The 24,202-nt window shown below is 49.5% G+C and overlaps 2 protein-coding genes and 1 non-coding gene across 9 annotated transcripts in view; 2 read left to right on the plus strand and 1 right to left on the minus strand.

The window, feature by feature from the left end:
• Positions 1-1,696: 1,696 nt before the first annotated feature.
• Positions 1,697-22,193, minus strand: UBXN2A (UBX domain protein 2A). 6 transcript variants are annotated; one of them, XM_074194715.1, is made up of 7 exons: positions 22,175-22,193; positions 10,586-10,640; positions 8,339-8,471; positions 7,470-7,576; positions 5,864-6,001; positions 5,437-5,595; positions 1,697-3,523 (listed from the first exon to the last, which is right to left on the minus strand). In XM_074194715.1, the coding sequence occupies exons 2-7, from the start codon at positions 10,624-10,626 to the stop codon at positions 3,331-3,333; spliced, it is 771 nt and encodes a 256-aa protein (XP_074050816.1). In that variant the 5' UTR covers positions 10,627-10,640; positions 22,175-22,193; the 3' UTR covers positions 1,697-3,330. The 6 variants fall into 6 exon arrangements, with proteins under 6 accessions (XP_074050816.1, XP_074050821.1, XP_074050808.1 ...); XM_074194720.1 differs by lacking the exon at positions 22,175-22,193 and adding an exon at positions 18,009-18,099; XM_074194707.1 differs by lacking the exon at positions 22,175-22,193 and adding an exon at positions 17,773-17,863.
• On the plus strand, positions 19,038-19,141 carry LOC141510530 (U6 spliceosomal RNA). The gene has a single exon (XR_012475001.1). It is a non-coding gene; the product is annotated as a U6 spliceosomal RNA (small nuclear RNA).
• A 985-nt stretch (positions 22,194-23,178) lies between the features above and the next one.
• Positions 23,179-24,202, plus strand: part of ATAD2B (ATPase family AAA domain containing 2B) — a 93,466-nt gene continuing 92,442 nt past the window's right edge. For both annotated transcript variants that reach the window (XM_074194765.1, XM_074194773.1), the window contains exon 1: positions 23,179-23,406. In XM_074194765.1, coding sequence (XP_074050866.1) covers positions 23,194-23,406 — 213 coding nt within the window. In that variant the 5' untranslated portion in view covers positions 23,179-23,193. The remainder of the gene's footprint in view (positions 23,407-24,202) is intronic.

Genomic DNA, 24,202 nt, shown 5'->3' on the forward strand with positions numbered 1-24,202 from the left:
TAAAAAAGACGATAATTACACCTGTGTTCCCCTTACAGGACTGTTATGGGGGGGGGGCTGCAAAGGACAAATCTTTATTGTCCTACCAGATGCACATACCTGGGAGAGAAGGGTGCAGTCTCAGCAGGGAAGAAGGGGAGGGGGTGGTCGGAAAGCATGAAAGCATGGGATGACCCCCTCCCCTCTTCTGTTTGGCCCCAGACGACAGAAACCAGGACCAATGAGGGGAAGTTGTTCTAGGATGGAAAGGGTGCTGAGACACCCCCCCCCCCTTTGAAGGGAGGCTTCAGGAAGAGGTCAGGGTGATCCCATCAGGGGTCATTGGAGCTTTGGAGAAAATCCTATGGGTGAAGCTTGTTTCAAGGGGACAGGGACCCCACCAGGCTCATGAGAGCTTCTGGAAGGTTCAGTCAGTTCAGATGGGCAGGCATTTCTTTCTTAGGACCTGATTCTTGCTGCCTGAGCCTGAGGAGGATTCAAGATAAAGATACTGGGGACATCACACCGTCTGATTCAGTGGCTGCTCCTCTTGGGTGCCCCATGGCACTGCCCTCTCAGCTCCTTTGGGGAAACTCAAGAAAACTCTCAGATCACTGCTCAGCAATCTGATCTGGAAGGCCTACAGCCCTGGTCACTCAGTCCAATAGGAACCACCCTGAGTTCAAATCACCTTTGAGACTGACAACTGGGCCAGCCACTCTTAACCTCCCCGGTACACGAGGCTCATGATGCCTGGACGCTCTTCCTCGCAGGTCAGCCAAGGGGTCTGGGGGCTGGCTCTGGAATTCCTGTGGAATCAAAGTCAAGCTCCAGACTTTTTCATCCCCACTTTAAGAACGGGGCAGTTGCCCTTTTCCAGAACTTCCCACATTCTCCTGTTTTCCACAATGACAGTCACTAATGGAGACAAGCCAGCCCTGGCCTCATTCTTCTGTGCTGAAGGAAATCTTCCCTTGGGCCAGGGGCTGGGGATTGATCCCCAGCCAATTGGCTTCATGGTCATTGGCTTTCCCTTGGTCATTCTTTTCCAGAGCCCAAGAGAATTAGTTGTCATCGTTCTATCCACCTCAAAGAATGGTCCCAGCCCTCCCTCCTGCCTCTCTTTTCTCTCAACATTGGTTAAAAAAAATTCTTTTTTTGTTTTTGTCCTCAGCTTCCTTTGGTCTCCCCTTGTTCCCACCCTTGCATCAGTTCACTTTGAGTTGTTTCTGATGCTATTTTTACAGGACCTGGCCTCCTGATGGTCACTTCCTGACCACACTTTGACCTTCTGTACGTTTCTTTTTAAAAGCTAAGGTAGTTGGTGAGTCCCCCCTATATCCGCATTTATCCTATGGACAGATCACCCGTTCCCCTCTTCACTAGAATTATCCTTCCCTGTTGGGTCTTTCAAACTTCATCCTTTGCATTCTTCTCCCTCCTGGGCTTGGTCCTCTGAAACAACAGGCCAAGATGTCCTAGCCTTTCCTTGAGCTCTTTGAAATGCGCTTCCCCTACACATATGGATCCCAACAGTTTGTGCCTGGGTTTCCCTGGTCTGTGGAGCAGTTGGTTCTCCCCTGGTTTTCATCCCCACCCCCCCAGGTCCTTTTTCTAGTTCCAATGCTGAACTGGATAGTTTTCAGAACACTCATACTCCTCTCTGTGTCTTTCTCACTCTCCCTCTCCATCTCTTGTCTCTAACACACACACACACACACACACACACACACAGAGGCATTTTGAATTTTTCTACATTTATTTAAAACACGGAGTTACCCTATTGAATGAATTGCCAAGGGCAGGGGGAAAGCTGGGGCTGCATATGTTGCTGGGCTTCTCAGAAACATGCCCAGAGAATGTCTCACAAACCACTTCCTACTTAAGGCACTGTTGTCAGCTCTTTTACCCCTTGCCATCAGATTTGTGGCAGCATTGATCCACAAAGACAGGGTTTTGCAGGGTCCATGTGAGCCAAGCAGTGGCATGGCCAGCCTCCTTTGAAGGAGGAACCCTGGTGCAGGCTCAGGCAACCAGCCTCAGGCCCCATGGAAGCTTGCCAGATTCTTCTGAAGGTAAGGTCAGGATAATTCTTCACAATGATCCTTCACCAAAGCTCTCCAAGACTGCCACCCTGGTCAGTCTTGGGACAGAGATGGGTCATTCTTGTCACTGAAAGATTCTGAAATGATTCACATTGGGAGCAGTCGTCAGTTACAAAAAAGTAGATTTTTGCCCAAGAAACCAACTGTCCTTCCTCTAGAGCTTCTGGTGATGCCACGTGGGCAGCGCACAGCAGGCGGGGCCTCCTCTTCGTCCAGAAGGAGCAGCTGCCCATGCTGCCAACCATTCCACCAATGCCAGAGGCACTGGAGATGCTGGCAGGGTGGGGCCAACTATTACTAGTTGCATATTTGATAGGTCAGTCTGACATCAGCACGACCTCCTCCATGTCCCTGAAGAAAGCTGAACTTGGCAGAGGATGCTGAGCCTCACCCCCTCTTCTGAGGGTCCTGAGAGAGGGGTGTCTAGTGGTAGGGGAGGAGGGTACTGATGCCATTTCCAGTTATTTTGTCTTCTAAGTAGTGGCTAGTCTAAAGTGTCCCGAGCAACGTGCAGCTCTTCTGATGGTTTCCAGGGGGAGGCAGCGGTGGGGATGGGAGGACTTACTGGTCCCTGGGTCCCATCACTTCCAGAAAGTCTAATGCTGCATGTGCAATATAGGATTTTTTCCCCTAGGTCTGGAGAAAGACATGTTTATGTGCAGCATTTTTCTGGGGTCCAAATCCAAGTCTTGACCATGTACAGACAGATGGAAGACCACATGTTGCCTGCACTGTGCAGCATCCCTACAAATGAGGAAGGGGTCTCTGGCCTGAGTCTGATCTATCTGTGCTTGGCTCCTATTTCTTTTTTCTTTCACTCAGGATCACTGTACAGAGAACACAATAAGGAAAATGACCAAGGACTCTTGGGGACCAAAGTCCAGACAGGTGCAAGTCTCTTTTTGACTGAGACAAGCAGAGGGATGGATCCTGAAGAACTCCAGAGGAACCAGAGGAGGAGGAGGAAGCAGCTACAATTTCTAAAAAATGTCATGTGAAGAATAAACCAGATCCAAGCTGCACCCTGTCCACGGCAACATCTCACTGCTCACAGAGGAGGCCGGAGTAGCTGTGGCCTGGCTCCAGCCTGCCAGGAAGCCCAGAAGGGGGCTTCTTCACATCACTTGGGTCTCCTCTGAAGGAAGTGATAGCATCTGCACCAAAGTGCAGGAGAAGGGCAGGGCTACCTCCTACCACTGGACCCCTCTAGGGGCCACTTGGGGGGGGGGGATGTCTGGCAGCACGGTTAGGACTGGCCTCCGAGAGCTGCCTGTGGGGTCTGGTGTCTCTGGATGACCACTGCATTCTGCAGGTCTGCCTCCTCCAGTGTGAGGGCATCATCCAGTGGCTTGAGGACAGGAAGCGCAGTGACCAGGGTGAAGGGCCGACCACTCTGGGAGCCTTCATAGTTCTTGATGAAGTCTCTGACATGGCTCACCCTGGTGAATGAGGACACAGAGTTGGCGAGCGCTCAGGAAGACTTCCCTGCTCCTGCCACCCTTTCCCCCTCTGGGTTTCCCTTTTCTGACAGCCCTGGTTCAGGCCCCTGGCTAGGGCAAGCTCATCTTCTTGTGTCTGCCTCCCCTTTCCTCTGGTCCTCTGGGACAAAGGAACACCTTCCTCATCTTCCTTCAGCCACTACCTACTCTATAAAATTCATCCTGATGCTCCCCTCAAGGACTCTCCATGGTCTTAGAGCTTTTCCTTCCCAAATAACCTAGTAGTATTCCCTCAGCTGTTTCCAAGTTATCCCCCTTTCCTTCTTTCCTTTTCTTCCTTCCTCTCTCTCTCTCTCTCTCTCTGGCAAGACAATGGTGTTAAGTGACTTGTCACACAACTAGGTAATTATTAATGTATGAGGCCAAATTTGAACTCAGGTCCTCCTGATTCCAGGGCCAGTGCTCTATCCACGGCAACACCAGCTGCCCCATTATCCCCCTTTCTTAAGAGAATGGAAGCTCCCCAAGGGCAGAGAGATTACATTTTGGTCTCTGAGTCTACAATATTAGCTCAGTGCTCATGGCACAGAATTGGCCTCCTGACTCAGGAATTAAAAAATGTTTGGTGAGTTTGAGCAACCCCTCCCAGGAGGGTGGTGATGCTGTGGGTTTTTTCCCAGGAGTTGGGATCACCTGGTTCTCCAACTATACAAGGAGGTCAGTTTGTTTCTGTACATACAATGTGCATCAAGTAAGTCTGAGGCCCCTTTCCTTCCTACTTTTTTCATTATTTCCCTTGAGGCTCTGGAACAGGTAATTTCTCCAGGGAGACTTAAAGATTTTTTTCTTTTTTTTTTCTCCTTTAGTTGTTTGGTTGGTATGGTGCTGAATAAGTATATCCATCGAAATCATGCCATTTTTGCAGTTAGAACAGCCCAACCATGAGTCAACAGTCTGTCTCTTAAGTATTTAGACCTGTCTTTATTCCTATACATAGTATCTTCCACTTGTATGGTACACTTCCTGTATTGTCCTTGGTAGGTGGACTTCTGGATATTTTATACACTTTTTACATTTCTGAATGGAATTTCTCTAATCTTCTTGTTGGGTTCAGGCTTATTTTCTTTGTTGAAATTGTTAATTTTTTTAGTTGAATATGTATGTTCTCTTAATTTCTTCCTCATATCTCACTGCAAAAGTTGGCATGTTTGAAAATGAAAAAAAGGTGTCACAGGGATAGGCACTTTACCCCTGATCTTACTGGAAAGGCTTCTATTATTTCTTGATGATTTCTAATGCTGAGTTGTGGTTTTAGATAAAGACTCTGGACTCACCTAATGAAAGATCTTTTTCCTGGAGAAGGATGTCAAGTACTATCTATCCATTCCTTAATTCTCAGCTGGCCTGGTGTTAGATAAATGACCCATCTATCATATTCAGGAAATGTCTTTATGCTGTTACAGAAGATGCATAGAATTTGTCAAAGGCTTTGTTATCTCATGATATCATCGTGTTTTAGATTAGATTAATTTGGTCCATTCTGTTTATAAGAAGGAGGCTTAGAAGGGAGAGGGAACCTGAGATGGACAGCATGTCAACTGCATTTTTTTGATAGTAAAATGCTGTTGAAGAGGGAGATTGGGGACTGGCAGGAATGGGCACATTACTCCAGGATGGCTATAGTTGGGGGGGTAGAATAATTAAAAGCACTGTATGGTGGGGGGTGGGGAAGGAGTCACATTCCAAACTCTGGTGAGAAGCTGAGACCTCCTCATAGATCCAGTTTCCCAGCCACCTTGCCGCTGATTCCCACTATGTGACAGGCTATACTATTTTGTTTCCCATTGAGCTAAATAAACACATGTCTAGAGACCCTGCTCCTACCCAGCCCTGCCCAATCCCAGAAAACACACCTGTGGGACACATTGAATCTCTGCACAAGCCTCTTCCCATTGGCTAACCAGATCTGGATGCTGGTGATGGGCTCCAGGGGATTCAAGGGGACTGAAATCAGAGTCTTTGGGTTCCTGGAGTCCCCACTGCTGACTTTGGAAACTATTCTTGGGGTAGCGCTATGGGAGAGAAGGAAACCTATTGAGCTCTGGGATGGGGGGCTGCAGGGATGTCTGCCCATTGGCCCTCCATGAATCCAGCCCTCTACAAACCCAGCCCTCCAGCACAGTGTGAAGGATGTCCATCACTTCTTGGTACAGTCACCCGCCTTACACATGATTGAGCACAAGGTAGAGCAGTATAGCCCTTTGTTTAAAGTTTAACCAAGAGCACCAGGGCATCTCTGCCCAGTTTGGTGTGGGACTGGTCTGTCACCTCCCAGCCTACCTTCCCAGCCTGTGGCCCAGCCCAGAGAAGGGCTGGAAGGCTGGCTTCTTGCACACGTATACCTCCTTCTTCTTATCTTCCACCTTCACGTCCACTTCTTCCTTATCAAACATGCCCTGCAGTTCCACTGGCAGCTCCCTGAGGAAGAACAAAAGCCAAGAGAACACCAAGGCTTAGAAGCAGGCCTGTCAATGCTGTCCTGGGGGCTGGTGCAGGGGATATTGCATGAGGGCCAGGCTCAGGGGAAAATCATGAAGGGAAGTGGGAAAAGGAGGCACCAGAACTGGGCTTTCAGTGAAACAAGGGGTCAAGGTTGGTGTGGGGGGGTAAGGGGCCTGGATGCCAGTTTCAGGGAAGGCCTGGTGGGCCAGGGAGCCTCCTGGATGTCCACATACTCTCCCTCTCCTCTCCAACGACTACCCTACCTGGCTTCCTTTATATGCCACCTAAAATTCCCCTTCCTCCAGGAAGCCTTTCCTATCCCCTACTTTGTCATGGGACCTTGTGTCTCTTCATTTTTGCTGGCTTTGTGCAGATTTCTTTGCAGGTAGACCCCCCACCCCCACCCCATTGGATTGTAAGCTCCTTGAGGGCAGGGATTTTCTTTTGCATATTTTTGTATCCCTAGTTTTAAGACAGAGCCTGGCCCTCAGTGGGTAGGATATAAGATATTAGTTATTATTATTATTAACTGAAGCAATACTTTTAAGGTGTGTGGAAAACCTTGCAGGACTATGAGGATGCTTGCTATGATCATCACTGTTGATCAAAAACAAGGAGGGGGCCTCAGATCTGCTCACAGATCTTTCTCCAAGGGTGGAATGGGAAGCCAATGTCTGAGCATCACCAGACCTTAAAAGTGCTTGAGAATTCAATATCATTTAGCAGATGAGGACACTGAGGCAGGCAAAGGTAGAATGACTTGCCCAGAATCTCACTGCTTGGAAGTGCCTGATGCCGAATTTGATTTTGGAACTCCTTAATAGCTGAAGGCACTGTGGTGTCCCACAGTTGCTTCAGGAAGGCGAGAAATTTCCTTTCCTCTTGGACCCTGGAGGAACTGAGGTTCTGGAGCCACATAGTGGGAGGCCAGCCCTGTAGCATGCAGAGGCAGCCTCCCATCAATCCCTCCCTCAATCACCAGATACTTCTAAGGCTCAGCCAACTCTCTTCCTCTTTTGGCCAAGCCTTCTCAAAACTCTTGTGTTCTAATCTACTCCCTGCCTGGCTGCCAACCCAGCAGAGATCTCTCTTAGGAGAAAAAGGGGCACACAGCCCTTCTCTGGCCTCTCAAATGGAGGCTGGGTGATGGATCTTAAGATTTCTTCAGGCTCCCTGGGCTCTGTACATTCTGCAATCTTGACAAGACTTCCTTCCTTTCCCCACTTCTTCCAGGGAAGGGAGGCAGAAGTCAAGGAAGCAGTGATGACCTTGGAACCCTCCATCACTCCATGGGGCTCTGGGGCTCCCATATTAATTAAGGGCAGTCACCAAGAAATATGAACACAAAAGCCCCTCCCCACCACGTTTCCCATCTTCAGATGCTCAGTTATCAGCTCCCTGACCACACCTACCAAAATGGGGAAGATTCATTCCAGTCACTCACCCTTTCCTGATAGCATTCAGAAATTGTTGGCTAGCCCCATCTTTGTAACTTCGAAATTCATCATTCACGGTGAAGCCATTCTTCCAGAGCTTAATGCTCACATCAGCCTGCAAAAACACCCACAAAGGAAACTGAGGCAGTTGGTGGGTGGGCCCTTCTCCAGGCCCCGTCATCCCCCTCCAGGGACACATGCTGATAAGACACACCTAGATGGTTGGCCCAAGGAAGCAGCAGGACCTAGGCATCCAGGACATTCTGCACAGGGGGCTGCCTTGGGGAGGAGCCCTTGGCCTGGGCATCACAGTGGGCCCTGAAACCAACCATTGTCCAGGGCAAGGTTCTTTTCCCCCAGGGTCTAAGTGTGGGTGGCTCCTTCCCCGTCCCAGTGAGGGCAGTGATAGGAAAGAGCTCCATGAGCCACTGCCCATTCCCTAGACTGGCCATTGGACTCCTACCCACAGCTGAGATCTCCTAAGCAGCAATACAGACATATGGTCTGGCTTGGAGTCCTTGAAGATAGGATCTCAACCATAGATGAGTGTTCTCTTTTCCATAAACATCTCAGAACCTCACAATCTAGCCTCATGTGATATGGTTTGACCATCTGGCTTCATTCTGGATATCATTCCTAGAGGGTGGTGCTGGAAGTCATGGAAGATGAGCAGGGCAGAGGGCACAGTGACTAGAGCTTCTTTAGCCAGGATCTCCTGCCTCTCTAGCCCCCACAACTTATGTAGAACTATTGGTTTCCAGCCACATCTTCCCCCATCTCGTTCTTAACAAGCTGAATTTCTGAACCCAAATATGAGACCTTATTTCTTTCATTTCAAATTTGGCCTAAGGGGTCAGGACTGAGACTTGATACCCACTTGTCTCCTATCAGAAGGCAAACATTCGGTGCCAACTTTCTGAGCTTCTTCCAAGAGGCTGTCAAAGAAAAGCTCACAGTTCTTGGCTTGACTGCCATGGAGGGTCTGGTCTTCAGCTCCAGAATCACAAACCCTAAGGGAGGAAGGCAGGGATTGAGCCTTAGGATCCTCAAAGAGAGGAAGAGAGAGCAGAGGCCTTGCCTGTGGACTCTGCCCTTCATCATAATGGCTCATCTCTCTGGACATGGCATCACAGGTGGCTCAGATGGTTGCATCCAGTCTGGCTGAGTCACCTGGGTCATTAAGTAAGGAGTCAGCAGTGGGTGATTCCCTGGGGGCCTTCTCAAGGCAGGAGGAGTTGGGAGGGAGGGGGCCAGGGGACACATGTCCTGTCATTGCTTGGCATTAATGATCCCTTATGTGGAGCACTGTTCAAACTCAGCATTTCTTTTCATTATGAAAGATGACACTGTGAAAACTGCCTTCCAGAGGATGGGGGGCTCCCCACCCCCAGTGAAGGCCACAGACTCTTCTGAGGCTCCTAGGAAAGACTCCCTCCCTCTTCTTACCACATTAATGGCACCTTGAAGATCATGTTCTCTGGCAACAGCCCCCAATACTTCCCCCCTCAAGCATCCTTAAACAAAGGCCTGTACGTCTCCTTCACAAGAGAAAGCCTGACAGGCAGAAAGTGGCTGTAGGGTTCCCCCTCCTAATAGCCCTCCCAAAACCTGGTTAGTGCCCCAATGATTCCCTCCTAAGAGTCTTCCTAGAGCCCTGGACAGTACCCTATAGGATAGCTACCCCAGGCTCTTCACTTAGGCCTTGGCCTCCTCCTAAGAGGTCAAGGGCAACTAGACAATGCCCTGCAGGGTGGCTGCCCAAGTCTTTTCACCAGGGCCTCAGCCCCCTCCTAAGAGGCTCCCGGAACCCTGGACAGCGCCTCACAGACTGGCTACCCAAGGTTCTTCACCCAAGACATTGGCTGTCCATGACTCCACACTCTGATCCCCTACTTAGCTTTTAGAAAGTCTGAGAGCCTTAGAAACACTTGGGGAGTCATTACCCCAGGCTGGATCCCAGTCTTTGAGGGAGGCAGTAGGAAGTTCTTTTGTCTTCTCCCCTGGAAGGGCTTCTTTGGCCCCTTCCTTGAGTACAGGTAGAACACCCCCTTCACCACCCCTGCCTCTTTTTCCCCAACCTCTGCTAATCCGGAGGAAGGCCCAGGACATCACACTCAACTTTGACTTTTCTGTGGGGCCAGAAAACACCATGAGACAGATGGTCCTGGGTGCTGTGATTTTATGGATGAGGCTGGAAAGGAGGCTCTGGAATAGGTTCAGGTATATGAAATGGGGTGGGGGAACAGCAGATAACTAGAACTGCATGTAATGGAAGAGTAAATGCGCTGATGCATAAAGCCAAGGGGATTTAGGGGGTCCAGGCTGCTCATTTCAGTTTGGGGAGATGCTATGGTCCATGAAGCCATTGACCAGAGTAAAGGATAAAATTTTCCTTAATCAAGATGGAAGGACACCCACATGCCATATGTGCTGCTCCTGTTATAATTTATTGTCCAAATCCCCCAGGGACAACTGGGGGTCCAGACAGAGGACCAGTCCCAGAGTCAGCCTTAGACACTTCCTAGCTGGGTGGGATATAATGTGGGGATCACAACAGAATGTATTTCCCAGGCTTATTGTGGAATCAAACAATATAATTGTAAAAAATGCTACCACTATATCTGGCACAGTAGTATGGGTTAAATAATGCTTCTTCCTTTCCCTTCCCCCTTCTCTACTGCTGTGAGAATCTGAGTGTGAAGGGACCTCAGAGGTCATAAAATCAAATGGGAAAAACTGAGGCTGGGCAAAACACCCTGCCCTTCTCACATAGGTCCTCAAACTCCAAAGCCAAGCTGCCTATGTCTGGGTCTTATGCTTCCGGTAAGCAAGTTGATGCTTGGGGTTGGCAGCTTCTGCTTCTGAAGAGGCCCCAGCTTAAGGACATAAAAGGCACATCTTGTTGAGAGAAGTACATGAGCCAAGCCTAGTGTATCTGAGGTGCAGAAGAGGGGAGAGGGAATGGGGGGAGGTGGGAGGAGGAGGGGGAAGAGGAAAGAGGAGAGGGGGAGAAGGGGGAAGAGTAGGGAGAGGAAGAAGGTAGAAGGGGAAGAAGGAAGAGGGGAGAGGGGGAAGGGGAGAAAGGGGGAGACAAGAAACCCTGAGCTGGACCTTCTTCACTCACCAGTTTTCTTGAAGACTTTCCAGCTTCTCCACCTCTTTCATCTTGATGGACCTGGCTGCAAAGTTAAAGAAGAAACTCTAGGTAACAACAACAACAACAACCTTCCCTTTCCCAACTCAGTCTCACCATCTTTCAGACCAAGAACCATTTGATTCATCCCCAGCAAAGACGTGGTCAGAGGTTCTCAAAGGACAAATCACAACTAACAGGAGAAACACCCTCAAAACAGTCCTGAAACTTCACTTCACACTGGGCAAACCACAAAAGGGACCTTACAAACCCCAGTGATGGAAAAGTGAAGGGGAGAGAGGTATACTCATACTTTGGAGCTGCGACATGATATCACCATTTTGAAATTATGCAAATAAATCACCTAAAATGCCAGAGACTCCACTCTTCAGGGTTTTATGCCACTGATAAGACATTCCTTTCATACACCAAAATATTTATAGCCTATCGATTGAAGAATAACTGAATATAATGGCATACGATTGTGTTGTAAGAAGTTATGAGTGTGATAAACACAGAAACTTAAAGAAGAGTTATATGAACAGATGCAGAGTGAAGTCAGATGAGCCAAGAGAAATATGATAAGAATGTAAACAGAAAGAAAGGTGGTGCACCAAAAACTCAAAGTGGATGTTACAGACTTATTGAGAATAAGCCTGACTTGGTCCTATTTTCAATGCACTGATGAGTTTTGCTAATTTCTTCTTTTTCTTTCAAATATTATTTCTTTTACGTGATGACTCTTGGGGAGGATCCTGGGGGAAAACTAGGAGGACAGAAGATTGAAAAGGTAGGTATCAGTAAAAAATGTATTTTTAACAAGTACAGCCACTTTGTTGGAGAACCCCTGGATAGACAAACCCTGTCAGACTTGCCAGGGTGCGTCAGCTTTACTTAACTGCCTCCCCCTCCCTCTTTCTTTGACAGATCATGGGGAGGAATGCAATTGAAAATGAAAGTGATGTAAAATAAAAGTCATCAACAAGAATTTTAAAATCACATTTTTTTAAAAAGCTCTGTCCTAGAACATCAGCAGACCCAGGAGTTGACTAGCAGTCTATGCCCACACCCACCTTGACCTTTCCTGATTACTTTCCTCCCTCACCAGCTTTTATAGGTATCTATTGTGTACCTCCTTCCAAGGACCCCAAGCCTCTCCCCCTATCCCTTTCCAATCATGAAATCATCATTCTGCCAATTCTGGTCTGATTCTTGAAAAGGGAACAAAGATGTATGGAGGCTCCTTTCTCCCTCCACGCCCATCCCTTTCTCTAATAGCCCCAGCTAGACAGATAACAAACTATGTTGCTAAATGTTAAGAGAAAGGCAAAAACAGTTCTTGCCTTCAAGAACCTCACAGTTAAGTCTTTTTTAAAAAAACAAAACAAAACAGATTTTTGTTTTTCTTCTAAAGAGCATTACTTTTTTTTTTATTTATGTATTTTACCCAGACACCTGTAATTCTAAAAGGTCTCATGTTGCCACCTCATCAGCTGAGGAGAGGTGCCAGGGACTAGTTTCAGGGTGGGAAAGGAAAGATCTATTGCAGGACACCCAAGAGTCTCCCCTTTCCCCTGCACAAGCTAAAGGTGACTGATAGAAGGGTGAGCCAGAACACACAGCAGCCTGTCCAAGGCAGTCAGGGGTCTGGGTGACCCTCAGAGTTTCAAGGAGATGGGGGTGGATTAGGGACAGACAACATGTGATATCTTATTTATGGGATATATAACTTGCTTTAAGAGACTAGAGAAGAATTCTCAAAAGAATTGCAAACCATTTATATTTGAAAGATTGCTCTAAAACACCAGTAAGAAGTGAAATATAAATGAAAACAAATCTGAGGTTTTACCTTAAACCTGACAAGTGGACAAAGATAACAAAAAGTGGGAAGAGTCAATATGGGAGGTCTGGAGGAGGAAAGGCATATATTGTCCCATTTTAAAGTTTGTTAGTGATTTTTCGTGGCAATCCAGAGACACCAGGGCAAACTCTCCACACCATTTCTTTCTTTCTTTTTTTTTAGTTTTTTTTTTTTTGCAAGGCAATGAGGTTAAGTGGCTTGCCCAAGGCCACACAGCTAGACAATTGTCTGAGGCTGGATTTGAACTCAGGTACTCCTGACTCCAGGGCTTGTGCCCTATCCACTGTGCCACCTAGCTGCCCCTCTCCACATCATTTCTCAGTTGCCATGCTGCTGGCATCATTCTCATCTTCCTCATCTCCTGGAGCCATCCTGGGCTCCAGGGAGGGAGTTTTTGTGGTATTGACCCAAATAAGATGTCCATACCACTCTGGACTGGACTATCAGCTCTAAATTTTATCCTTTGCCTTGTGACTCCTCCCCAAAAGGGAAGTCTACTCTTGAGAGCAGAACTTGCCCCTCTTAAGACATGCTTCATCATTCATTCATTGATTCCTTATACACCCAAATATTTACTTTAGCAGTTTTTGTACTACTGAATATTGACATCAATAACAAATATGAATCTATGCATTATAGACTGTTTTTTTTAGGTTTTTGCAAGGCAATTGGGGTTAAGTGACTTGCTCAAGGTCACACAGCTAGACAATTAAGTGTCTGAGGTCAGATTTGAACTCGGGTCCTCCTGACTCCAGGGCTGGTACTCTATCTACTGTGTCACCTAGTTGCATCGAATCTACGTATTGTATCAACATCACAGAGGTCCGGGAGGGGGAAGATTCCCATGCTTTAGGTCTTTAGCCTAACTGCTAAGGCCCAAAGGTTCTAAGTTGGAAGAGGACATTCCTCCAAGATCTAATGAAATTGCTGATTAGGAATAACACCCCCCCCCCAATAAGATAATCCCTGAGTAGTTGAAGACTGCTCCCAAGGGCTTTATCAGATCCCTCTTTCAGATAGTGGAATTGTAAAAGAATCCCTCTCCAGACCTCCATTTTGGGGGCCCCAGGCAAGCCTTCATAATCAGCAGGCTTAGAGAAATTTATTAATAAACAAGTATGTTAACCTAATTCCTTTTGATCTTTCCAGAGATCTAACTCTGGAGGTGAACATTTGTCCTTTTTAAGGACAAACTCTGGAGGTTAACACCATCTTTAATTCTTCACTAAAGGATCAAACTCATGGAAGTCATCACCAAGAATTAGAAAGAATGTCGATTCATGAGCATAAAGGTATGTTCCTGGGTCATAAAAAAGTACTCAGAGAAAGGAAGACAATGAACAATGACAACCATGAAAACCAAATGGTGAAAATGCTGACAATGGAACTTTGGATGCTCACGACCAAGACTGGCCCTAAATGACAAAGCACTTTATGAATATTATCTTGTGACCTTGGGAGTTGGGTGTTTCTGCTGTCTCTATTTTCCAGATGAGGAAACTGGGACTGAAAAGGTTCATGACTAGCCCAGTATCTCACACAGCCGGGGAGTGTTGTGGACAGTACTTGACCTCAAGTCTTCCTGGCTCAAGTCTAGGGTTCTAGCCACTGCCTCACCTGATTGAACTGATTTAGAGCCTGTGATGTCAATAGGCATACAAATACAAAAGTGAGACAGGCCCTGCCCTCAAGAAGCTTCCATTCTAGACATCTTTTTATCCCCTCCCCCCCCAATCTCTGACCTTTTTCCTGGTATAGATCTTTTGGGGAGGGGATTTCAACTTATATCTTAGGCAGTCTTAGGGCAGAATTCCAAATAGAAGTCATGAACTGTCCCCAAGAGAGAAGTGGGCAGGACCAAAATGTCCAGCAAAGTCCCAGGTTGGAGGTGGCTGGGTTAGGAAACCTGGAGTTGGAAATTACTCCTTCCCTCTTCCTTGCAGGGCTGAAGGACTATGGTGGTGGTGGTGGGGAAACAACACAATATATTGCCACCCACAGCTAACTTTTGGATTAATTTTGCTATTGTTTTCCTCCTTTATAAGGGTTGGCTCCTTGGGAAAGGAGAAGGGAGGGATATATTAAGAAATAAGGGCAAGGTGAAAACAAAAGATTAAGAAACCAAGATTAAAAAAAATTAGGTGCAACTAGGCTAAGAATAGCATGACACTTACATGGCTGGGGTGAGGATCAAACAGGATAATAAGGTGAAAGCTGGGCAGCAGCAGAGGGGGTGGTGGTGAAGACCAGGCTAGACAAGTTGGACTAGATGGGGGACCCAGAGGTCCCCAGAGGACAGGAGTTGTCCCAAGCAGAAAAGATTGAGAGAAGAACTTAGAGGGGGGAGAGGAGAACAGCAGGAACCATCAGAATCTTAGGAAATAGTTACTCCAGCCTCGGGGAGGGGCCTGGACTCAAAGCACAAAACTGAAACCAGCCTCTTTCCACCCCACTCCCCAGGTATGGGGCCATTTCTTTCAGGGAGCCCAGAAGCTGTTGGCAACCCCAAGGCTAAAAGCTGCTTTCCTGGGTGCTGATTCAGCTCACACATAAAATACTGGACAACCAGAGTATGGGAGAGAACCCTGAATAGGGGCCACACCCTAATAATGTTTGTTTTTGAAGAAGACCAAGACATATGAGAGGTGATGCCATGACAAGCACATGAGTTGGATTTGAGTGAGGGGGGGTGCTATGCTGTCACCAGCCTCATTTATCCTCCAAAGCCTTCTGGATCCAGTGGCCAGATATGAATCACGATGGAAACAGCTCTGAATGTGGGGCAATCAGGGTGAAGTGAATTGGGCAAGGACATACAATTAACAAGTGGCAAGTTTCCAAGGCTAAATTCAGACTTCTGTCCTCCTGAATCCAAGGCCAGTGCTCTATCCACTGTACCACATAGCTGCTTGGGGACCACACTCTAATGAGTGGGAGGAACTGGATGGGGGGGTGGGGGGGGAGAGAGAGAGAGAGAGAGAGAGAGAGAGAGAGAGAGAGAGAGAGAGAGAGAAAGAGAAAGACAGAAACAGAGACACAGAGAGACAGAGACAGAGAGAAACAGAAAAAGGGAGAGACAGCACATGACAGTGAACACTGGAGCTTTGGAAAAGAAAAACCCCCTCTAGTTCTACACTGAAAATTTACAGAATTAAAGCCTTGGATGTTTTTGAGAAAAAAAATCTCCACTCTAACTCCAAACAACACACAGGCTTTTCCAGCAAACACCTGAGCTAGGCAAGTCAGATTCACTGGTTTTGTCCACCCCACCCACTGCCACTACACTCGACTTATTAACCTCATCAAAGTGGAAAAATGGTGGCCCCAAGTATGAGGGGGCCTAGAACAGATGAGCTCCGGGGAAGCAAGAAGGCTCTTCCCTGGGCCAGAAAGAATAAGGGCTCAGATCCCAGAATTCTGCTACATTCCTGATGTTCCTGGGCCAGACCCTCCAACAGGCAAGACCAGGGTCCTTACCTGTGTCCATGGGACATGCTTCCTTTCCTACTCTTCAGTTAGTCAAAATGGGATTTTATGACCTTGGCAAGATCATAAGCAGAAAAATCCAACTCTCTTCCAGGGTAAGAACTGAGGAGGAGGAGGAGGAGGAAGATTGTGCTTCCATCCTGGCCTGATTACTAGCTTTCCCTTGCTGTGATCCCCATAAAATCAGTAGTATTTCTCAAACTCCTACTCTGTGACTAAGGGTTTAAGCAGCAGCCCATGGCTGGCTGGTCCACCTGCCCCAGTCAGAGGAGGGGGCTGTCCTTGCTCAGGGCCTGCTGAGCTGATGTTTCTTCCCAGACCCTTCAGACCAGCCACCCCTATTCTCCAGATTTGGTCTCCAACTTCTACACCAAGTTAGCCCCTTCTCCTTTTTTGTGCGTGTTAGAATAGAAAGGATGGGAGGATTTCTAGGGGCATTCTCAGCCTTAGCCAGTGCCTGGCATCCAGTAAGTAGATTACTTCCCCTGGGATAACTCTAGGGGACCAGAGAGTCTCTGACATGGACATTGCCCACAGCCCCAAGAGCATCTTCTTCAGTCTCCTCCTTTGTTCCTAGCTTGGAAGAGAGCTAGGTTACTTGCTTTTGTAAAGATCTTCCTTAAAGTCCTAAAATACAGAGGCACAAAAGGCCCTCTGACCAGCTGATCCAATTATCATCAGATACCAAGTCTGACCCTCAGCATCATAGGTCTCTAGGGAGAAGTAGAACCAAGCTAGACCCTCTGGTCTCCCATTAAACCTTTCTTCCTCCAGGCTAAATCCAAATCTCCAAATATTTATGGAGTTAGGTCTATTGACTTTTCTTTTGGCAAGACAATGGGGTTAAGTGACTTGCCCAAGGTTACACAGCCAGGCAATTATTAAGTGTCTGAGGCTGGATTTGAACTCTGGTCCTCCTGACTCCAGGGCCAGTACTCTATCTACTCTGCCATCTAGCTGCCCCTATTTTCAATTTTTAAAATTTGCTTTATGGTTTATAGGTTTTTTCCTCTTACTTTTTTTTTGTTTTGATTCTTCTTTTACAACACGGTTAATATGGAAATATGTTTAATAGTTATACATATACAACTAGGGTGTAGGGTGTGCCTGACCTGTGGTACCCTTCAGGGCTCATATTGTTCTGATCAGTCACAGTCAGACACACTGTAACTCATCTCTAACACAATAATGTCATCTTGGTCTTTTTCTATAATGAAGAACAAGAACCACACTAAACACATATATTAGATTAATTTGTCAGGGGAGTGGGGGAAGAGGGAAGGGAGGGAGAAAAATGTGAAACTGACAACCTTACTAAAAAATGATTGTTGAAAATAGTTTTTGCATATCTCATTAAAAAAAAAATTCATCTCAAAGTCAGTCCAACATTTTATTCTGCAGAAATGATTTTGGATTCTTATGGTCATTCTGTATGATGACCAGTTGAGTGTTGTATGGAGGTCAGCTAAATATGCCATTTGTGATATGTCACCGATTAAAAAAAACTTTGAAATAGTTCAGGGCCACGTGCAGATTCCTGGAGCCCTTTACTGATGACTTTTCATTGCTGTTGTTTTTCACTGTTTCAATTATGTCTGACTGTGAGCCCATTTGGAGTTTCCTGGACAGAGATACAAGAATGGTTTGCCACTTCCTTCTCCAGCTCACTGTACAGACGAAGAAACATGGCAAACATGGTTAAGTGAATTGCCTAGAGTCACATAGTTAACTAAGGATCTGAGATTAGATATGAACTCAGGTTAGTACCTTCTACTACATAAAATGAATTTTTTTGGGGGGGGTTGTAAGGCAGTGGGGTTAAGTGACTTACCCAGGGTCACACATCTAGGTAATTATTAAGTCTCTGAGGCTGGAGTTGAACTCAGGTCTTCCTGACTCCAGGGCCAGTGCTCTACCCACTGTGCCACCTAGCTGCCCCACAAAATGAATTTCTTAAAGTGGTTTGACTATGTCACTTTCCTACTCCAGTGGCTCCATACGGCCTCCAGAATCATATACAAAATGCTGTTTGGCATTAAGAGCTCTTCATGACTTCCCTCTCCCCACCTTTCCAGTCTCCTTACTCTTCAGTGCCCCTGGCTTCTTGGCTTTTGGCTTTGGGTATTTGCTCTGGTCATTCCCCATGCCTGAAATGCCCTCCTTTCTCCTCTTTGCCTCTTCTTGGCTTTAAAGTTCCAATTAAATACAAGGTCAGAGGGCTCTATTGATAGGTGGGGAGTGCAGAGACCTCTTAATTTACACATCTCACAGTTCTTTTGTGTTCCTGCAAATCTACTTCACTCATAGAGCAGAGTGCCTTCTTTAATGAGGGTACACACATGGGGCAGTCCTGAGTCACAATATCCCATATCTCGTAATCATTTCTCAAGTTCGAGATAGACTTTGAGAGTGTCCTTGTACTGCTTTTTCTGACCTGTATATCAGCACTTGCCTTGTGTAAGTTCTCTGAAAAATACTCTTTTAGGCAAACACACATTTTGCCTTGGAGCCATATAGTCAGCTCATTAGAGCTGAGTTCTCTGCAGTAGAGTTTGAATGCTTGGCAGTTCAAGTCAAGAAAGGACTTTAGTGCCTGGTATATTTTCTAGCCAAGTCTCTTCAGAAGCCTCCTGAGACAATTCAAATCAAAGTGATTGAGTCCCCTGGCATGGTGCTGATATAATGTCCAGCTTTCACTGGCAAACAACAATGAACACAATGGCTCTATATATCTTCTGTTGGATAGATAGGGTAATACCTGTTCTCTACCACACCTTCCTTTGGAGACTCCAAACACTGAGCTAGCTAGCAGGTTTCCACCTCATTATCAATGAGTACATCCTTCGAAAGTATACTGTTAAGGTAAGTGAATTTATCCAAAGCATTTACTATTTCTTCATTTGCTGCAACAAGACAACTCCATGAAAAGATGCTATGGTGCTGATTAGTGGAGAACCTCTTACTTCTCTTTCTCTATTTCTTAAATCAATAGGCCAAAATTAGTACAAGCAGCAGAGAATTGATCCATACTCTATTTCATCTTGATCTCAGAGGTTGGACTGAATACACAATCATTGGTGAACAAAGTCATATACTGTGCTTGCTTCGGTAGCACATATACTAAAAATTTGGAATGATACAGAGAAGATTAGCATGGCCCCGCACAAGGATGACACACAAGTCTTGGCTTGTAGACTTTTCAAGTTAAATAATTACCATCAGTGTGGTAACTGACCTTAATGACAACTTTTGTTCTCAATGAAGCATTATTGGTGAAATCAATGTGCTAAAAAAGTATGGGAGCAAGCCCACAGCTTTATTTCACTCCACTGGAGCCTGGAAAAGTATCCATTATGCAGAACCCGGGCAAACATGCCATCATGAAATTGATGAATAATACTGATGAACTTCCCTAGGTAACCAAATTTTGCCATAATTTTCTACGAGCCCTTATGATGGACAGTATCAAAAGCCTTGGTTAGTCCTAACATTTCTCCTTGGTCCTTTCTGAAGTCACAGTGGCTCTCAGTTAAGTGACCACCTTCCAGGTGAAGGATCAACCTATTGAGGAGGACTCTGGCAAGAATCTTGCCAGCAATGACTAAAAGAGAAACACTCTATGACTGTCACAGAATAACTTATTCCCTTTACCTTTATAGACATGAACAGTGGAGGCATCCCCGGAGTGCTGGGGATAACTTCCTCTTGAATTATAATCTAGAAGATTTTAGCCAGCTCTCGTACGAGCAGTAAACCCCTGCCTTGTAAATCTCAGCTGGAATAGAATCAGCAACAGGGATTTTGCTACATGAGAGGAGCCTAATGATATTCAAAACCTCTTCTTCAGTTGGAAGTAGAGAGGAATGGACTTCAACCTGAGGCATTTATTGATGCCAGTTTGCTGAAAATACTATGGAACTCTGCAGTTCATCTCTCTAGTATAATGTTCCTGTCACTAACCAATGTGGCTCCATCAGCACTGAGTAACTGAGATGCATCATAGATCTTTGGCCCATAAATAGCCTTCACCACATCATAAAAACCCTTTGGATTGTTACTATTAGCCTAAACCTGAATTTCATCTGCCTTCTTAATGAGGTAAGAATCCTGCATCTCTCTAAGCTTTGCTTGCACTTTACTTTTTAAGGAGTTAAATGCAGCCTTCTTAGAAATAGATGACCCAACCAGCTGTTTAGTTAGAAATTATATTTAGAAAAATTTGTAGTTTTTCATTTAGCAGCTTCTGAATTTCTCCACCATTTTCATCAAACCAATCTTGATGCTTGTGAGTGTGAGGGTACAGATGAGTTTATGTGGTTCTGTAAATCAAAACTCTGAAAGCTGTCCTTTCCTCTTCTGCTCCACTTTGACCAACCATGTGTTAGCTCAGGTTTCCCTCTAAGTGAGCAACAAACTGTTCCTAGTCAGAGAAGCATACTAATCTATAGATATTAATTGTTCATTTTTGCCTTGGCGCTGCAGATTCTGTTGAATGCAGATATTTAGCTTGGAGTGAATAAGTCTGCGATCGGTTCAGTATGCTGTGCCATACACTGCCTTCATCGGTCTCATATGTTGCCTATCTCTTCCCTTTACAATGTCATAGTCTATTAAAAATCCCAATGTTTGCTGTGAGGATGCATCCAAGACATTTCACTGAGTTTAGGTAAATGGAAGACAGTGTTGGTGATGAGAAGACATGAGATGCACAAGTGACCATTTCTGTGGCTATTTCCAACTCTGCTCCTTTTAAGGTCTGCTAGCCTGCCACGTCTGCTAGTCTGAGTTTACTGTAACATTGAAGTCACCCAGAATTATCAACTTGCCCCTTTTTGGCATATTGATGATAAGGATCTTCAGGTCTTCATAAAATTTTTCTTTGACCTCATCAGGGTTTGTCACAGTGGGAACACAGGTACTGATGATGGCGGCGTGCTGTTTTTCTGCAAACAGCAATAGCATTGTTATTATCCTGTCATTTACCCTGTTTGGTAGGTATATAAGTTTATTGACTTATTTTGATTACAAAACTACCATGGTTTTCCCCTTCATTTCAGCCACTCTAGAAAAAATGTGTATCCAGCTCCAGTTTTAGAAAGCTGGTTTTCATTTGCCAGCAGGGCTGCTATTTGGAAGTGATACCTACTGCTTCTTTCTCAACAACAGCTGTTTATCTTTCAGGTCTACCGGATTTTGTGTAGTCAATAAAGGTACATATATTCATGTACCAGGATACAGGTAAGCAGGTAGGGCTAGGTTTGGTGGAGCAGCCAATTTTGGGGGCCATCTTTTCCAGCCCCTCCCTCGTGATGGAGCTAAGTGGCGGCATGCTTAAAAGACCACTCCCAGGCCCGATGACTGGGAATCCCACAGCTGCCTCCAGGGAGATGACCCTCCGACCTGGCTTGGACAACAGCTCTGTGGATCTTCATCTGCTGCTCTGTCACTTGCGAGATAGGTACGAATGGGAAACCGGTGTGGTGATGTGTTTTGCTTCATGCAGCCACTGGCGTTAAGCTGGGCAGATCTGCTCCAAGTTTCTGGTCTCTCTCTTTCTGAGCCGCTGAAGTCCACTGGCAGGAGAACAGTCTGGGCATTTCTGATGGACCCGGACCTCTGAGCGCTCCGGGAGCCTGTTTTGGCCGTCCTCGTAGACACGGAAGGAAGGGCTCTCGTGGGTCTGTTGTAGCGGACACCCCGACACCCGGGTCGGCTGCGGGCCGCTGTGCCCGCTCCGGTGTCTTGGAATCCCGGGTGGGCACCAAGGCTGGAGGGGCAGCTCTCCTCCCGGGGCTCCTGATGTGCCGCCACCACGGTCCGTCTGTGGGACGGCCACCCCCGGCAGGCTCCGTGACCACTTCTCGCACTCGGCGGCGGGGCCTGGCACTGGCCGGTGCCCCACGGGCAAGGGCACACGTGTGAGCCCAGGGGAGCGCTCCCGGGAAGCTCGGGGGTCGGGGGAAGCTCCCGCAAACAAGCCGGGAGGCGGCCGGGCAGCGGCCGAGGCAAGGGGGACCTCCGCGGCCCGGGGGGCTCAACACGCGCGGAGGGACACCGGGGCTCCGGGCCCGCGCGGGGGGCGGCCACGCGTGCCCCGCGCCGTGCGGAGACCCCACCACGGGCGGCCCCCCGGGGCTCGGCGGGCCTCCCTGCCCCCCGGCAAAGCTGACAGAATGGGGCGGTGGGGGCGGGGGGAGCAGCCCCCCAGCCCGGCGCCGCCGCCCCCCGCTCACCTGCTCCGCCGCGGCCCTTCCTCCTCCTCCTCCTCCTCCTCCTCCTCCTCCGCAGCTCCGGTTCCGGGACGGACGTGCACGCGCCCGCGCCGCCCCCGCCGCGGGAGCGAGCCCGGCCAGGCCCCGCGGGGGCGTCCGGGGGCGGGGCCTCGGGGGGCGGGGCCGCGGAGGGGCGGAGCCGGTGAGGTCACCCCGGAGGCTCGGCCCGCGGGGGGCCCTGGACGGAACCGGGGCGGGGGGCGCCGTGTCACTGCCCGGGGGGCGCGGCTGGGGGCTGCCCCCGGGGCCCAGGCCCCGCCCGCCGCGGCCTACTTCTCCCGGGCCCTGAGGGGCGGGGCCCGGAGGGGGCGGCGCCTTTGAGAAGCGGCACAAGGTCACGGCCTGGGGGGGCTGGGGCCCACCCCCAGGGCCGACCGGGCCGAGGGAGCTGAGGGGCGGCCCCGGGGGCTGGAGCCTCAGTCTCTCCGTTGTAAAGGGGGCGCCCCCCTCCCCCCCGGGCCTTTCCTCTCGGGGAAGTCCATTTTCCCAGGGGTCGGCCCGGGCGGGCCTGGGCTCCCCCCCCGCACCATAGAGATGAGACGCTCCGGGCCTAGAGCGGCTCCCGGGGGGGGAGGGGAGGGCGCCGGCGCACACGCATGCTCCGCCCGTCGCGGGCGGCGCGCGCGCACACGTGCGTCGCTCTGACCGCTGCGCGCGCAAGTCGGCTGCCGCCCCTGCCTATGACGCAGCGCGGGCGCGCCCGCACGGACGTCACGCCCGCACGGACGTCACGGCCGCACGCACGCACGTCCGGCCGCACGCACGCCCGCCCCCGGGCCCCCGTCCAGTCCCGCGGGCGTCGGGAGCGCGCGCGCCAGAGAAAGGGGAGCGATGGCGGCTCCGCTGGGCCGCTCCCGAGGCCGCTGACGAGGCGGCGCCGCCGGGGCCGGGGCCGGGGCCGGGCCGGGCCGGGGCCTGCGCTGCTGCCCAGCGCCCGCGGGCCCGAGCAGCGAGCAGAAGCGGGCCGGGCCGGGGCGGCCATGGTGAACACCCGGAAGAGCGCGCTGCGCCTCCTGGGCGGGAAGGCGGCCGGGCCCGGGCCCGGAGGGGCCGGCGGGGCGGCCGGCGGCGCAGCCGGGCCCGGAGGCGGGCACTTCATCTCGTCCCGCACGCGCTCCTCCAAGAGCCGCGCGGCCGGGGCCAAAGCGGGCCCGGGGGCGGCGGCCGGCGGCGGGGAGCTGGACGGCGGCCGGGTAAGAGCAGCTCGCGGCGCCCCGGGGCCGGGCCCGGCCGGGGCTCCGCAGGCCTCGAGGCCCCGCGGCCGGGGGCGCCCCTGGGCAGCGCCCGGAGAGCGGCGGGGGGCCCCCGGGGGCCTGTCTCGGACCCCCTGAGCCCCCCGAGGCCGGGCCGCCCCGCGGGGAGGGCAGAGCCGGTGCCCGGCGCCCCTCGGGGGAGGCGGCGCCGCGGGCTGGAGAGGGGAACCCCGGGGCAGGACGCGCGCGGGGGGGACCCCCGGGGGGACCCCGCAGCCCCTTTGGCCTCGGCGGCGGCGAGGCTGCCGGGGGCTCCCTCCTTCCCTGCCCCTCCCGGAGAGGGCCCTCTTAGGAGGAAGAGCAAGTTCAAAGTTAGGCAACCCGGTGAGGAGATGTGCCATTCCAGGCCGCCTTCCACGCCCGGCCCGGCCCGCCTCTGCGAGGAGGAGGAGGGAGGCCGCTTAGTCATTAGTCTTGCAACATTCTCATGCAGTGGTTTGCTTCTTTGCATTTACTTTGAGGGATAATGGTGGTTTTCCTGCTTGCTTGCGTCCTCTGCCAAAGGAGTGTGCCTCCCTCAGGGGTCCCCTCCTGGTCACCCCCTCAGAAGTCACCCTCCGCTGTCGGCCTTGATCCCCTAGGTTCTGAGGAAGCTTGTCGTGGGCAGGACCGTTTCTCTTATTTCTCTGTGGCCCTCTTCTCTGGAGCGCTTTGCCTCCCTAAGCCTGACCCGGGACCTCCCTCCCTGCCCCTTCTTGACCTCCTGGTGCAGCACTTGGCCTGCTTTCTCTTCTGT

This window comes from Macrotis lagotis, chromosome 1 (assembly GCF_037893015.1).
Source record: "Macrotis lagotis isolate mMagLag1 chromosome 1, bilby.v1.9.chrom.fasta, whole genome shotgun sequence".
NCBI lineage: Eukaryota > Metazoa > Chordata > Mammalia > Peramelemorphia > Peramelidae > Macrotis > Macrotis lagotis.

What these genes read in the sequence shown, in the direction of transcription:
- UBXN2A (XM_074194715.1), bottom strand. Translation starts at nt 10,626, where the DNA reads ATGAAAGAGGTGGAGAAGCTGGAAAGTCTTCAAGAAAACTG. An exon ending in CTGGGCCACAGGCTGGGAAG is followed by an intron (nt 5,596 to 5,863) that starts GTAGGCTGGGAG and finishes TCTCTCCCATAG; the next exon opens with CGCTACCCCAAGAATAGTTT. An exon ending in AGATTCAATGTGTCCCACAG is followed by an intron (nt 3,524 to 5,436) that starts GTGTGTTTTCTG and finishes CTCATTCACCAG; the next exon opens with GGTGAGCCATGTCAGAGACT.